The sequence below is a fragment of the Anguilla rostrata genome, chromosome 2, assembly GCF_018555375.3.
Source record: "Anguilla rostrata isolate EN2019 chromosome 2, ASM1855537v3, whole genome shotgun sequence".
Taxonomy (NCBI): Eukaryota; Metazoa; Chordata; class Actinopteri; order Anguilliformes; family Anguillidae; genus Anguilla; species Anguilla rostrata.
In genome coordinates this window covers 37,909,928-37,926,905 of record NC_057934.1, presented here as the reverse complement: position 1 = coordinate 37,926,905, position 16,978 = coordinate 37,909,928, and the positions used below count along the sequence as shown (strand labels likewise).

The following is a 16,978-nucleotide window of genomic DNA, read 5'->3' as shown; positions in this document are numbered from 1 at the left end:
CATACCAGCTGGATCCACTCAAGGACAGTGTTTCAGGCATATTAGGAAATGAATATACCGTATTATCACATGCAATTCAATCGTTTAAGAAAAACAAACTGAAAATAATGGCAAGGCCAACAGGTGCGTAATACTGAAGAGGATAATTGTGCTTGTAACTGGAAAATCTACTCCGACAACAATGTCTGTGGTGTCAATCTACTTTTTCCCACCGCGTGCAGGCAGGACTGCCGCCGTGGGCTATGCATGGCAAATTGTGGTCACTCACTCATGGACGAACTTTGAGGGACATTTTGTGGGACGCATGCGCAGGTGGTGCTCTGTTTAGTAGGACGCATGCGCAGGTGGTACGGCACAAGATTTTTAAGCACAGCTTTATCGCCTAACGTTACTTTAGCTAACCCTAACATGTTAGTGTTTCGCCTACTTTAGTTAACCTAGTTAGCGCGTACAACCGATACAGATTACAGATGTATGGACACACGGAGGACAACAAATAAAGTTACAGAGGTGAGGACATGCCATAGCTAGCTAGCTATATAGTTAGCAAATTTTTACTCATGACACTTTGTACAGGTGCGCCGTGGGTCTGGGTGGTTTCATGCTTGTTAACCTTCCGATAGGAAACTGACTGCAGCCAATGGTAAAAGGTCACGTGACACACAATCAGGCTTGACACATACCGTTTGCCTTGGCTGTTTTTATCTGACAGTTTGGACCCTTCGTCTGAACCACATGGAGGTGCACTTGCCCCCCTGTGCCACACACTCCCTTATGCAGGTGCCCGAATCCCTACGACGACAAGTAAACACACTTATGCATTTCATTTTATGTCTGTAGACAATCCAATTTCCTCAAGCACTGCCTCAGAAGATTGGCCGGGTAGCCTTAGAAGATTGGCTGGATAATCATCTGGTGAGGAGGGCGTGTAGCACAGTGGGTAAGGAACTGGGTTTGTAACCGAAAGGTTGTAGGTTCGATCCCCGGGTAAGGACACTGCCGTTGTACCCTTGAGCAAGGTACTTAACCTGCACTGCTTCAGTATATATCCAGCTGTATAAATGGATACAATGTAAAATGCTATGTAAAAGTTGTGTAAGTCGCTCTGGATAAGAGCGTCTGCTAAATGCCTGCAATGTAATGAGTGAAACACTCCCCTCTCCATCTGATTAGTCCAAGCCAAGTTTCCTGCTCTGTGCACGATGTTAAATGGTGACAGCGGTGAACTCTAGACAAGGATCACTATGAAGAGTTTTAAATGTTAATAACATCTTGAGCAAACGCCATTCAGTCAGCACAGCAGGTCTGGTCGTCTGAAGATATGGCTGAGCGTTGGTTACAGATCTACCCGTCTTCACCTTCTTCCTGTAGCGTCAGTCTAGGACTCAAAAACCATATTTTTATATAGCTCTCGGGTAGCTACAGTTAAGGAGTGGCGTGCTTGCATGCACTTTCTTTGGTGCGCTCTGTTGACTGTTGCATGCACAGACACGGATAGAGCTAATTGGCTTGAGAACCTTTAATCCAAACGACACTAAACGGCAAAGTGCAAAACATCCATTTCACAACAGCACTGGAGTCGGAGAGGAAAAGGATCTCCTTAAAAATGAAGCAGAGCCTAAAGACATGTACATGATGAACTCTCACACCCACATTCTTCTTACCACACACAACCCCCAAGTGCCAAATGCAATTTCATCCGGTCCATACGCTCAACTATGTACAGTAAATTTCATCTTGTTTATTTACATACAGGCTTGTCTTTAAAACAAGCTTTTTTTTTTATTATTATACAGTACACATTCATTTCAAATGATTTTTTAATTATGCTGGCATATTTAGGCATAGAAACAAGAGTGCTTGGAGCAGAAATCACACTTTAAACATTAATTTAAGAACAAAGTTATGACCGTAGTACCTCTACAGAAGCAATGTTCCGACCTGGACACCTCATGGCCTATTCTTAAACCTAACCGTAAAAATAGCCGTAGAGCTATGAACCTCCAAGCAAGCCAGCTTAGACTACCGAACAGCAGTGCTGCGCTTAATGCAGGGCGCTAATCTCTGATCAGACCACGGGTGCATCGTCAGTCACCTGAATGAATAGGTGCACTTTCAGTTTCTCCAGGCAACCATTTCAACGCTCTGGGACGGGGGACGTGAAACAGCCAAAAAAGGGAGGGGGGTTTGGCTTCAGAGATGCTATTTTTGTGTTATGTACACCCCCCCCCCCCCTTCTTAGATATCAGTAAACGTCATTTAGTATAGTATATAGGAATTAGTGATACCGTGATAAGTGCAACATGTGATACACTTCATCCTAAGACGCTGTTCTTCCAGTTGTATTCATGTGGATTTCGGAACAGTCTGTCCTTGCCGTGCCCGGTGATAGGAACCAGATTGGAGAAGCACGCGAGAGAGCAGTTGCGCTCCGTAAAAATGACAAAATGACACGGGATGAGAACCGAGGACACGATATGAAATGATAAGACACTGCATACTAGTGCCGTTCCATGCACCACACCCTCGTTCAAAAGTGGGGAATAATATAAAACATGTGGGGCAAGGAGCGGTTCTTAGCTCACTAGAGCGGCCTGGAAACGCTGCAAGGCTAGCCTAAACTTGAAACACATGGTTCACATTTCCACACTATTGTTTGGAAATGCTGTTCTCGGAAAAGCTTCGTGTACAGAGGGGAGGTGGGTGGGGGGGCGGGGGGTTGACAGACAGAGAAAATACACTTATTTCCTTCAATTTGATCAAGTCCTTCTTTTTTGCAATAATAGTACAAGGAAGATCTATGCTTTTTAGAGTGAGATGACTTTGCAGGAAGGGATCAAAGGCAACACTTCACTCTGCGTGATTATCACACTGGCGTGAAATGATGACGACTCGTGCAATTGTATAAAATCAGCCCAAAACAGACCTCTGCATCATAACCCTGTTGAATTCGTTCAGCGTAAAAGTTTGACACTTATATACTTGTTTTTTCCTTTCCTAACAGGCAAAACATTAGCCCTGATCCTAGCTTTGTATATACCCTCTTCCATTAACGCCCATGCATTGCTACATATCATATTGATATCAACTCTCCTTCACTCACTCTCCTTCACCCTTTCATGGACTCACTCAGCCATCCTCCTTCACCCAAGCACTCACTCACCACTCTCCTTCATCCATTCACTGACTCACGCACCCGCTCTCCTTCACCCATTCATTGACTCACTCAGCCACCCTCCTTCACCCATTCACTCTCACCACTCTCCTTCATCCATTCACTGACTCACTCACCCACTCTCCTTCACCCATTCATTGACTCACTCAGCCACCCTCCTTCACCCATTCACTGACTCACTCACCCACTCTCCTTCACCCATTCACTGACTCACTCACTCTCCTTCACCCATTCACAGACTCACTCACGCGAGCCTGATACGAGCACCACATGCTCTCCTTGCTAGCACCGGCTGCAGTAAAAGCCAAAAGGACAGCTACTTCATTATACGCTCTCGCTGCTCTACCTCAGCCCCCTTTCCTTGTCTCACCGGCTGTACATCCCAAAGATCAGGAAGCTGAAGAAGATGGTGACGCCCACCAGCGAGATGGTGGCCGGAGCGGTGAAAAACTGCCGGTAGTTGATGCGGAAGTACCAGACCACGGCCAGCATCACCACGAAGACGGGCACCACCAGGCTGCCCGTGTTGAGCGCCAGGCCCACCCCCCCAGCGCTGCCGCCCACACCCACCCCCCCGGGCTCTGCCTGGGCCGCCCCCGGGACCGGGCGGGGCACCCCCTCCGCCCCGCCCTCCCGGAGTGACTGGGAGACGTGGCAGTGGATGACGCTGTTGTGGGTGATGTTGAGCGAGACCAGCGTTCGCCCGGGGTCCTGGAGGAGCTGCCCCTGGAAGATGAGCTTGATCTGCCGCTCCTGACCAGAGAAATACTTGCTGGGAATAAAGAGAGAGAGAGGGAAAGACACAAAGGCCATCAAGGGGTGGTAGAAAAGGTCAGCGTATCTTATAAGGCAAAATCCAGGCCTGGTTTAGTTTCAGGCTCTTCTGTTAGACTTTTTTTCAGTGTTGCTGATATGGATGCCACCCTCACCTCTTCAGGAGGCCCACGGTGTCCTGGGGCCTGAGCACAGCCAGCTCCTCCGTGTCATTGATGAACTTGAGACGGACAGTGATGGCGGTCACCTGCTTAGGGCTTCGGTCCGCCTCTCCTTCCTCCTTCTCCTCCTCCTCCTCCTCCTCCTCTTCCTCGGGCTTGTCGGCCGGCGAGGGGCGTGGCTTGCTGCCGGTCCCTGCGGCCCTTTTCCGGAGGCCCTGGATGTTCAGCAGCTGGTCGACGTTGGCCCCGGACGCACCCTCCCCTTCCCCCGCGGCCTCACCCGCATCTGGGTCCTCGTCGTCGGGCTTGTCTTCCTGGGGACGGGAGGCCGGCGGCGGCTCGGACGCGTCAGGGCCAGAGGGCCCCCCGATGTACGCGTCTCCGCCCCCCAGCCCGATGAGCGACACGTGGGCCCCCGCTGTCAAAATGGTGCCCAGGATGTGGTCCCCACGCTCAGCCACGTGGGTGGAGAGCCAGGCTAGGATCAGTGCCAGGGCCAGCAGGACGGCCCCACCTGCCACTGTGACTTCATCGCCCACTCCGTCCAGCATGGTCAGCGCACACACCGCCATCCCTGCCTCTCTTCACCTACGGTCGGTACACACATTGACAAAAATGACAATGTCAGTACCAATACCCAAGACATATTTTATGTCTGACCTGTAAAGCCTTCAGCTAAATAACAATAACGTCTGAATACATTCGCTAATGGACACAGCTGTGCTATGCGGTTATTCAGGCAACGTTTCTCTATCATCGTACAACAAACAAATAGTGGAAACATGGATACTGAATACTGAATACACGAATACTGGCATGTGAACCAGTGACTGTTACAAAGCGACGGTTTTTCATACTGCAGTAACGTTAACGTACTAGAAACGCTAGATAGATCGCACTGGTCGAACTTGCTATCTTGTAAACGTTATACCGCAATGATTTCACATTTCTACACACAAGTGAGAGTAACAGGAAACATAATCATTTTGCGTACGTATACATTTTAATATATAGTCAGTTATGACATATTTAGCAGACCACCAGTTCTGCACTTCCAGAACATTGCACAGCAAAGTCTATTACATTGCCTTAGGTTACTTAGCAAGCTATAACAAAGCTTGGCAGCTACGTAGGACGTTACGTAACTTAGCTGTTAAAAGGTAGCTAGAAAAAAACACTGGTCTGACACCACGCGATAACCTAGTTGACTGGCTAACTAACGTGAGCTACACAACGTACATAACCAAGTAAGGACGTTACCAAGTGACATTGTTAGCCTGTTAGCAAACGTGAGTTCATCCGACCGAGTATGAGGAAAACAGCCCACCAAGGAAGCTAGCGCGCTAGGTAATGTTAGCTAAATTCTATTTAACTGGTCAATTACTGGATGTATCACTGACCCACGGCAAGTCATTTTCGTTGGAAATGTTCATACAATGGCAACTCTCAATTTCAAGACAGTAAGTTACTGTTTGTGATCAACAGTCAAACTGATTTATGAAAAAATACCACAGAAACACGAACGACCTTCTCGCTGAGCTAGGACGTCTATTTTTTATTCTTTCCACATACAAAACGCAACTATCCCCTGAACAACAAACGATTGTTAATACAAGTCGTTTGTTTTATGTGCTCAAATGTAGAAGGACAGATTTAGCTGACTACCTTTCCAATTTTCAGACCATGGTAACTTATCTTCTCGGTTCCGACTCCCGATACCCCCACTCCCTGGCCACATACAAACACAAATTACGTCTACGTCAGCACACAGGACGGACGACTACGTCACGTACGGCGCACACAGTGACGGAATTCCACCAGTGACTTTTCAAGGCGCAAACGGGCACAGTCTAGAAGAGTGTTTCTCAACCCTGGTCCTGGGGACCCACTGCCCTGCTTGTTTTAGATGTCTCCCTGCTCCAGCACACCTGATTCAAACGAACGGGTCGTTCTCAGGCTTCTGCAGAGCTTGATGACGACCCATTTATTTGAATCATTTTGGACCAGGGAAACATCTAAAACATGCAGGGCAGTGGGTCCCCAGGACCAGGGTTGAGAAACACTGGTCTAACATTGCAACATGTATAGCCCCCGGAGAAAAAAAAAAGATGTCTAAGATGGAGAAAGATATGGTTGATTGCTATTAAAATCAAACAGAATTGAAAGCGTTTCTTCCAGGAGGAATCAGCCTACAAAATTATACAATAGTACCTGCGCCTGTATCATACAGTTAATGAGAGAGTTTAATGTTTAATGAGTTCCTCCATTTCTACCACTGAACTTTAGCCTATGTCTTAGGTCTTCATAGGCTATCACTTTAAAATATCGGTAATATGATATTAATATAGCAAATACGACTTTAAAAAACTCATATTTCCTAGTTTAAAATCTTGGATTGTGGGCAAAGAATGTTTTGGCCCTATCCATATTCCATAGTCTTCTGTAAATATCTGTCACACCATCATATGTACCTAATTTTGTTTAATTTGGTAATTTGGTTTCTGAAAATTAGAATTTGTAGCAACCCTTATTGGTCAATGTCAAAATCTCTTTATTTGTAGTGCATCAACCTTTAACATGTACATTTGGTTTGATGATGATAGCACAAACTGTCACAGAGCTAGGTCCAATATTGTCGTAGGCCACACCCTTTTTCAAGTTGGTTGGTCATTGGTGGCCATATTGTTTATTGCTGAAAATCCATCGAGATAGACATTAGTGGTTTAATTTGCAAATTTGTTGAGCTCATGCAGGGGATTGGGTGTACATAGTTTTGTGGATTTATGGTGTGGGAGTTCCGTTATTTAAAGTTATAAAATTTTGATCTTTGATTGCAATGGCACCTAGTGACCAATTGGAATTATATGGGTACCTAATTGTCAACTTTCTTGGTCATTTTGCCAAAGTTCATTCACCATCTCACAGAAATTGTGATCCAAAATTTTTACTATTCATTCTCTTGGTAACTAATAAGAGTTTATGAGAATTTTAAACAAACATACCAATCAGGACCATGCTGGACAGCTGAGAGATGGTTTGGTGCATCTAGCTTGAAAACTATCTGAGGAAGTAGTGGACAAAAGTTAGGAATAATATAATAACACAATATATTATTTACCCGTCAGATAACAATAGTGTGTTGCTTGGCAATTGCACTAATTATAAAAAGAAATAGAATTCAGTAAATTACCTGATGACAGATCCTGTTTTACTGTTTAGTAGTCTGGTCTATGAGAGTTTTTGGTTACAGTAGAAAAACTTTGGACTGGTGAAAAACATGAGTAGTTTTCCAAAGACTTAGAGTGTATATTAAGCAATTTGCACGGTGGATATGTGGATTTTACACTCTCATGCCTTGATTGACAATGTCAGATAAACAGATGGGTGACAAATTAAAAGATAAACCTGATTGAATGAGTGGAGAAACATAATGAATGCAGATGCTTCCATACAGGTGCACTGCATGATACAATTAAGCAATGAATGTCCTATCAAGCTCTATGGCACGTATAAAAATGCTGAGCAGGCCCAGCTGACCTCAATTTTGGATCAAGATGGCAAGAGGAAAAGATGTAAGTGACTTTAAAAGAGGGTTCATTATTGGGGATGGCTGGAAAACTAGCTAGTGTTTCAATAGGAACGGTAACTGAAGTCACATCTGCATTTAGATCTATCGGAAAGACATCAGTAAATAAGGTTGGAAATTATGGTCTAAAGCACACATTCCATGGCCGCGATGCTTGTGCATTAGTGTGATATGTAAGGAAAAACAGAGTGACTGAGATTGTCAATGCAGGACGTCATCAGACTGTGTCAGCAAGAACTGTCCGTCAACAACAATATAGAGAGGGATATTATAGTAAGGTTGCAGTGCATAAATCCCTCATTACAAAGACAAATGCACATTTGAGAGTTCATTGGTGCAATTCCACAAGCACTGGTCTACAGCGATGTGGGAGAAAGTGATATCGTCAGATGACTCATCCTTCACCATATTCTCGACAAGTGGGAAAGTGCATGTGTGGTGTATGTGGGTTTCATTGTTTTTGTTTTACTAAGTTTTCATTGCTTATCAATGTATCCATACATTTTAATTGAAGCCTCATTGTCTTGGCCTGGGATGCATGGTTGTATCATTGCAGTGTTAGATTTGACTTTCAATATAATTTCTTTCGGTTATTTTAGCTTGAATAATTCTTGAATAATCTGAATTTTAAAAAAATATATACTGTGCATTCTTACTACATTAAGGAAAACAATGAAAAACTGAGTACGAGTAAAATTACCCATTAAAAGTAAATTCTACAAGTTTAGTATTTTTGCAATGGCCCTCAGATGCTTATTAGGCAGTCTTTGTAGTGCCTAGTAAATACTGCAGAGGGCGCCAATAACCTAGTTATAGAATTAACATCTAACAATGGACACTCACTGGTAGTGCAAGGGGGATATCTGTCCAAATATGCCTGAATTTGAGTGATTTAGCTATAGTAAATGTTGTTTGGTTTTTACATTTGTGAACAAAATAATTTACACATCTGTGTGGCTGGAACCAACATCTCCTTTCTGGCATCTCTGTAAACGGCTTGCTGTCATGACAGCACATTTGTGATCTGCAATTTTGTTTCTTTAGTGCATATAATTTTGGCAGTTAGGTGTCCCTGTGGCACTGTGGGGAAAAATCCTTTCATGGTAGATTTTTAACTGCAGAGGATTCAAATTGTGATATATCAAAAAAAATCATAGCATGATAATGCCCGTTTCATGAGTAAATATGTCAAAAATGAGTTTTTGGAGAATTTATATTCTGTGTGTCAAGGTGCCTGGTTCTTAGGGAACAGACAATTTCACTATGTGTTGAGTGAAACTACTTTTTTTTTTTTTTTTTTTGTCATTGTGTCGTTATTATACCTGTGGTGGTTTGAGAAGGAGCCTTTTTCTAGACTACATAACTTTTCTACTTTAATGTTTTTTTTAACTACTTTAATGTTTCTTTTACCTTTAAAGGTCTTATCTCAAATATAGATGGTTGTATCACTGTTAGACTTATCAATCGTATTTTATGCAATTATTATAATAATGTAAATGGTTTTTAAGTCTCAATGTACCATTGCTAATGGTAGGTTTACATGAATCACTCATTATTAATTCCAGTGATGAATGTTGAGTGTTCATTGATGAATTTCCTCATTCCTTTTAGCAATAAATTGATTCATTTGCTATCAGGCTAAGCTGAAGCAGCTGAACAAGAACAAGGCTTTGATCATCACAGTAAAGCTGACCTTACTGCTCAATAAATTGATGACAAATATTATGAAAAACACATACGCACACATGCACGCATGGACGCACACACACACACTTGCATATTATGCACACACTCCAAGGCTGTGCTCCAAGATGCACTACATGCATAAGTATGCGTATCATTAGCAGTCCTTCGAATTTTAAATGGGGGTGGTGGGGGAAAAAAATTTCAGTATGGAAATTATTTTAATGCATCATAACCCTGCTAATGGGCAATGCAGGATTTGGAGTGGTCTGCAGCACTGGAACTGTTGCTAATACCTGGTAGGAGAAACAGGGAAGAGACTATTTACCATGGTCACATCTCTCAGAAAATGTCAGCCAGTCTTCAGTGATGGTCTTTGAGTTGACATTCAAAAGATCAAAAGCAGAAAGAACTCTGATCTGCAAACACATTCGAATGGGTGATTTCATAGAGTGAGATATTAGCTCAAACATGAATTTCTCTCTCCTTTAAATGTCACATGCAACATAATTATACTGGTTCCATGCCACAGCGAGCAGTCACTGTCATTGCATCACTCATAAATGAAGTTCAGGCACTATGATTCATGAATGTAAATGTAACACCAAATAAATGTAACGTCATGACTTCTCTATTCCTGTTTACAATCTGTTCAATGTAGCAAGCACACAAATCAAAGAGAACATGTATTTGTATTAATTGTTAAATTTGCATTTACATTATGTATTAGGCCCTGACCTCATGTGTGGGCTGGATGCATTTTCTTTAGAAATTGGTTTGTAAGATTCAACTGTCAAAATCTGATAACTATGCATTTAAAAATTGACAATAATTCTAAGCGCATTTAAGAAGCTATTTGTGTTTGAGTTGTGACAGCAGAATAAAGGGACTCAGGTGAAAATTTGTTAAAGGTACATTTTGCCTTTACCTTTTACAGAATCCAGACTGTTCTCTTTCATAATTTGGGGATATTGAGTTCCAGCCAGTTTCGATTACTGATCAGCCGTGTGATTGCTGTTATAACTCATTTACTTTGAGCTTGTTTCAGATTGTCCCATTTCACTGTGGAACTACTAGCGCATTACTTCATATATATGCAGTACAAAGTCATTGTAAATATATACACACAAATTTCAAATGAAATTCCATTACATTCATTCACTGTATTGTGTAATCAGGTTAGGTAAAATAATTAAAACAAATTTAAAAAAACAACAAAAAAAGTGTACTCTGATCACAGAAATTAGTGTAGGCTACTAAGGGAATACATGTTCACACACTTGACTACATAAAAACAAAACCTCTTTAAATGTGCGTAAATCTCCTAAATTCAACAATGAAGAGCACAATACTTGCAAAATGATAAACATACACATTTTATGAGGCAACTGACTGATAATGCACAATCAAGAATTTCCTCAAATGAATTTGGTATCATGCACGTCATGTAATATAATATTTATTTGTAGTAATCTGTATTTCATAACCAATTCAATATTTGAAAAGGAATCAGGCAAGCATCACAATGAGGGGACAGTGGGATTGTTGTAACCCTGAAGTTGTAACAGATTTTTATTTTTATTTTTTTCAAATTGTGAGTGGCAAAGTTTTGTGAAACGTGGCCTGGTAATGAATTGCAATCTGAGTGAAAGTAGTCGCTTATTACTTTGGTGAAACAAGTGCCAGGTTCCCTGATCCTGAATCCCAAATAAAAGATATGTAGCTTGTCATATACCCTGAATTCTTTCTTAGTACCAGTGGAGGCTAAGAACCCTGTTGCAGCATCCCATTATCTTGATGGGCCTTCCCTGTAGTTCCCTATAGTCATAGGACTCTTCAATGAACAATGGGTAGGTAGAGCCTGAATCCTGGCCCTCTATTCCCTCAGCATTCTTTGGTGACTATCGCTTGAAAGAACAGCTTTGTCACATGCGTGCTCTGTTCACGTGTGCAGGTCATTATCATCCGAGCCACAGGGGCTAACTGCGTGTGTCTGCTAATACGGCTTGGGCTTGCCAGGGTGACAGCTGATGGCTCGCTACCCCGGAACTTTGTCATGCAGACACCGACCAACTGCCCTCTTTTCATGCCGCAATGGCAGTCTACCATATTCAATCCACAGCCAGTGGGGATTTGCCACCTGCCACATCAAAAGCATGGCTCCCCTTTTTCCAGGCTATTTGCTAGCAAGCCCTCCCCTCCCCTCCAGCTGATTTACCACAATCTGATGCATCACTGTTTCCAGGGAAACAGGGCAGAGCTCTCAGGTTGGAGCAACCAAGCATTTGATAGCAGTCATAGCAGCCAGGGCTATTTCAGTTACATTAAAGTAAGGCGCAGTTCAGCCAGTAGTTCCACTGTAGATTAATTGACATCACAACCGATAATATGGTCATGACATGAATCCCCAACCAAATAATGCAGACATTTTGCTCAGCCCAACGCAGCCTGAAATATTCTGCCAATTCTAACACGTGTAAGTGTAAGAAAGTACTATAAGTACTATTTAGTAATGGGTGAGGCTGAAATTGAATTTCCTGTTATTTTTTGCCATTACAGCTACCAACCACAGTTCAAGCATACAAAAAATAGTTTGCTGAAACTTCTGCATCCATGCCATTATGTAAAGATGAATATTTTAGTCTCTCATTGTATCTTTCCATTTTTGGAATGTGGATAATTGGGGGGATTTAATTGAGGTTTTTGAACTAATTAAAGTAACTGAGAAAATGAACACATTTTTCAGATTGAGTGCAGTAAGCAGAACAATGGAACATTGATGAAAATAGATTTAAAAAAAAAAAAAAAAAAAACAACTTTGTACTGATATCAATTTTTTTTACAGAGTTGTCGATGTTCGGAAGAGTTTGTCAGGTAATGCAGTTGAGGCAGAGACCCCTGCCATATCTCCCTTGTAGGATTTTTCGGGAGGGGGAATTAATGAGCCCAAGATTAGTTTACAATAGCTGTGCCTCATCTCGGCTAACTGTACTCAGGAGTGCACAATCCTTAGTTACGCAGGCCACACATGCATGACTATATGCCAGTGGATCACACGTGTCAGAGCTTGTGAGCAAGGGAGAATATATGTCTTGGACAATTGACTGTTTTAGCCATATGCAGTCAGATCTTTGATACATTGAAACAATAAGCATCTGTCCAGACCATTCCACTGCAATAGTGAAAGGTCAGGGTTATTGGTATATAATATAATATCTTATATAATATAAGACAAAATCCTTGAAAAACTACACTGGAATTAGTGTACATTGGAATTAGTGTTCATAGCTTGAATTCTAATGTAATGCTGGTATAGGTTTGTTTCTCTCTCCTCTTTCCCTTTCTCTCATTCATTTCTCTCTCCCTCCCTTTCTCCACAATTTCTGATACAGCTTGTTTGACATAAAGGCCTGTTGTTGAAAGTTACCAGAGATTGGAGTAAGAGATTGTCTGACTACAGAGTGATATATAACGCAAGTTTAGTGGTGAATTATACCTGGCTGCCAAAATCTATTTTTTCTACCTTGATACACCAGACAGAGTGACTCCTACAATTAGTTTAAAAAATGGAAGTCAGCGACTGCAGGCATGCGACTATGGAGCAGTGCTCTCAGAGTCCAGCTCTTCCAACCTTGACTATGACAGCCCACACAGAGCATTCAAATGAGCCTGTCTCTCCTGCCTCCCACCCTTAATTGCCTTCACAGAGACGGTCTTGTAATCCAGTGCTGGCCACTGCTCCCTTACAGCCTGCAATGACAGCCATACGACAGCAGGGGGCAGAGTCACACCTTTTGATTGAAGATACGAATATACGTCTGATTTGCAGGTATAGTGTTTTATTTCTGCGCATTGTATGGGCTGAACGCTATAGGGGCTTCCTTTGACAGTTTACAGCTAACCCTAAAGTTTCCTTTTTTTTCTAAAGTTTGTTTTGATCCACAACAGGCCGATCAATCATTGCCTGGCAATCAGACCCACTGATTGGTTCATTATCATGGCCACGATTTGTATCACAGGTATTTTCAGCTTTGTCATGCCAGTAATTATCAAGCACTACTTCTGTCCCAAGTTTTTCATGTACTAATTATTTCCACCAAGTGTTTTTACAGTTTCAACCATTATGAAGTTAGGGAAGTTTAATTACTTATGTAAACTTCCCAAGCATATCTGCTGGTTTCATTAATTATTTGATAAAATGTCAAGGGCCATTTAATTTCTTTGTTCTACTTTCTACCAATCATCATACATTTACGTTCTGTCAAAAAGCTAAATGTCTGGATTGACAATGTGACCTCCCATTCTGGTACTCCTAAAATCAGAATTTGGTGTTCATAATTTTGTATTACACATGCACAGAAATAGCTCCTGATGGAACTAGCTCTTGTGCATTTTAGTTTGCAGCCAATTCTAGCAGGTTGTGAGCAAAAACTGAACCACTATGATGAAGTCCCTGAACAGTGTTGGGCTTGTTTGAACACTTGCAGTGAGCAAATCTGCCGGTGCTCACTGGTTTCGCCTTATTTTATAATCATGGACATCGAAAGCATGAAACATGTGCTTCTGCCTACTGTTGCCCTTTACGGAGTCTTTCCCTTGGAGTTCCAGGTTGATGCTGCCTTAGACAATGTTGCTCGTGTAACTGAACCAAAATGTGACCCAACGGTCATGTGTGACTGGAAAATGTGGGGGGGGGGGGGAGCCAGACAAAAAAGTGGAGAGGGGAGAGAGAGAGAGAGGGTGGGGAGAGAAGGCCTGCCTTGAGGGACTTGTGGATGTTAACGACTTTCTTCTCAAAGTAGATGGTGAAGTCCTCCACCGAGAGCATAGATGGAGGTGGAGTGGGCGTGGTTTGGTGGGAAAAGAAGGTGGAGAAGGCAAGCATTAGAAGACAAGCTTTGAATTTTTGTTTGATAAAAGTTAACCTTAGCAGAGGTGACAGCTTGTGAAAATGGAGGGACATGTGGGTGGACAGGTACGCAAGGGCACTGGAATTATACCTTTTCCTCTCTGCTGTCTATAGTTTGGTCTTGTTGGACCCTGTTGGATCCTAGGTATGCTGGGATGATATTTGCTTAATTAACAGAAGAGATGCATATGTAGTTTGGTATCATCTACTCAGGGGTTTTAAAATGTAAATGTTCCCATTTGTATTCAATGCCAGAATAGTTCTAGTTTGCTTACTGAACCATTTTTAATTGTTTGATCTCTTTTCCTCAAGTTCCTTTCCCAGCATCTTTGGTAAGCAAGGGCACTATTGAAAGTAGGCTTATAGTTCTTCCAAATGCTCAAGAGGGAAGATCACAGTGGCAAGCTGCATTGTAACTGAGTAACTGAGTATCAATCATTTTTTATTGTAATGTAGTAAGTTCAACTAAGAACTCGTTCACATTTAGAGGTGTTCTTTGAACAGAAGATGGACGGAGGAATCTTAAGATGCCATACCAGTAGTAGTTTCCATGGAAAACGTTTTTGATTTAGAGATCACATGCAATACAAATGGCATGCACTGTACCTTTTCTGCATTTGTTGTTTAATATAGTCTGTACTTGCTTCATATATGCATATATGCTTGTGATTGCTTATATACACTCACCAACTACTTCATTAGGTACTGCAAACTGCACCCGTTAACACAAATATCTAATCAGCCAATCACGTGGCAGAAACTGACAGTGGCAGTAGACAAGACGGTCAAGACGATCTGCTGAAGTTCAAACCAAACATCAGAATGGGGAAGAAAGGTGATTTAAGTGACTTTGAACGTGGCATGGTTGTTGGTCCAGACAGATTTCAGACTGCTGATCTACTGGGATTTTCATGCAGCAACCCTCTAGGGTTTACAGAGAATGGTCTGAAAAAGAGAAAATATCCAGTGAGTGGCAGTTCTCTGGGTGAAAATGCCTTGTTGATGGCAGAGGTCAGAGGAGAATGGCAAGACTGGTTCGAGCTGATAGAAAGGCAACACTATCTCAAATAACCACTTGTTACAACCGAGGTATGCAGAAGAGCATCTCTGACACACCATGTCAAACTTTGAAGTAGATGGGCTACAGCAGCAGAAGACCACACCGGGTGCCACTCCTGTCACCTAATGAAGTGGTCGGTGAGTGTATATCCCATATATGGTATACAGAGAGCTCCATAATGTTTTTTTCTTGATTTGTACTCCCAATTTTAGATTTGTTATCAAACAATGTACATGTGTTTAAAGTGCAAAGTCTCAGCTTTTTCTAAAAGGTATTTTTAGACATTTTGGTTTCACCCTGTAGAAATGACAACACTTTGTAAACATGGTCCCTCAATTTAGGGAGCCATAATGTTTGGGAAAATGGCTTCATAGGTGTTTCTGATTAGTCAGGTGTGTTCAGTAGCTTATTTAGTAGAGGTATAAGACAGCTTTCAGTACCTAGTCTTGATTCTAGGCTTTTGATTGCTTTTGGAGTTTTTTATTGGCATTTGTCAACATAGAGTTGTGCCAGTGAAAGTCAAGGAAGCCATTATGAGGCTGAGAAATATACAGTTAGAGACATAGGCCAAACCTTAGGTTTACCAGAATCAACTGTTTGGAACATCATTAAGAAAAAAATAGGGTCTGGTTGGCTAAGGAAGACCTCTATAGTTGATGACCGCAAAATTCTCACCATAATTAAGAAAAATCCCCACACACCTGTCTGACAGATAAACTGTTCAGGAAGCAGGCGAGGATGTGTCACTGACTACTGTCCGCAGAAGACTTAATGAACAGAACTAGAGGCTACAATGCATGATGCAAACCAATTGTCAACTGCAAAAACAGGATGGCCTGGTTACACATAGCTAATACCTAAAAGAACCTGCAGAGATCTGGAAAAAGGTTTTGTGGACAGCTGAGACCTAAATTCACTTGTATCAGAGTGATGACAAGAGCAAAATGTGGAGGCCAATAGGAAATGCCCAAGAATCAAAGCATGGTGGGGGTGGTATGGTTTAGGCATGTATGGCTACTACAGATACTGGCTCACTTGTCTTCATTGATGATGTAACTGATTACAGCAGCAGCAAAATGAATTATGATGTGTACAGCATAAGCATCTTATTTGCTCAAGTACATGCCTCCAAACTCATTAGATGGTGCTTCATCCTGAAGTAAGACATTGATTCCAAACATACTGCTAATGCAACAAAGGAGTTTCTCAAAGCCAAAAACATCATCCTCAAAGCCAGAAACAGTATCAGAGCATCACCAGAGAAGATAGTCAGCACCTGGTGATGTCTATGGGTCACAGAGTTCAAGCAGTCATTGTATCCAAAGTATATGCGACAAAGTACTAAAGATGACTACTACTACTAAATGGGGGGCAGGAGGGAGACTATGTATAACAATTGATGAAACTGAAGTGCATAAAAATAGTCTTGAATAAAACCTGAGAATGTTCACTCTAACCACAAGTGAACTGTTTGAAAAATCTAAAATTGGGGAGTACAGAGCCGATTAAGAAAAAACTTTGCCCCAACATTATGGACCTCACTGTATATGCAAATCAAATACATTTTAATGTAATTCATGAGGTTATTGAATAGTTCCTCTTTCAAAAGAAAAGGAATAGAACATAAAGG

General features: G+C 41.9%; 1 protein-coding gene across 5 annotated transcripts; it reads right to left on the bottom strand.

The window, feature by feature from the left end:
- Positions 1-1,504: 1,504 nt before the first annotated feature.
- tmub2 (transmembrane and ubiquitin-like domain containing 2) lies at positions 1,505-5,970 on the bottom strand. 5 transcript variants are annotated; one of them, XR_010328338.1, is made up of 4 exons: positions 5,776-5,948; positions 4,105-4,698; positions 3,322-3,947; positions 1,505-3,253 (listed from the first exon to the last, which is right to left on the bottom strand). XR_010328338.1 is itself a non-coding variant. In XM_064321977.1 (3 exons), the coding sequence occupies exons 2-3, from the start codon at positions 4,680-4,682 to the stop codon at positions 3,667-3,669; spliced, it is 855 nt and encodes a 284-aa protein (XP_064178047.1). In that variant the 5' UTR covers positions 4,683-4,698; positions 5,776-5,970; the 3' UTR covers positions 1,505-3,666. The 5 variants fall into 5 exon arrangements, 2 of the variants coding, with proteins under 2 accessions (XP_064178047.1, XP_064178046.1); XR_010328340.1 differs by having other exon boundaries at positions 1,505-3,102; positions 3,352-3,947; XR_010328339.1 differs by having other exon boundaries at positions 1,505-3,260; positions 3,420-3,947.
- Positions 5,971-16,978: the final 11,008 nt, after the last annotated feature.

Coding starts and splice junctions, on each gene's coding strand:
- tmub2 (XM_064321976.1), bottom strand. CDS start 4,682: ATGGCGGTGTGTGCGCTGACCATGCTGGACGGAGTGGGCGATGAAGTC. Junction 3,948..4,104: donor ACCGTGGGCCTCCTGAAGAG/GTGAGGGTGGCA, acceptor CTTTATTCCCAG/CAAGTATTTCTCTGGTCAGG.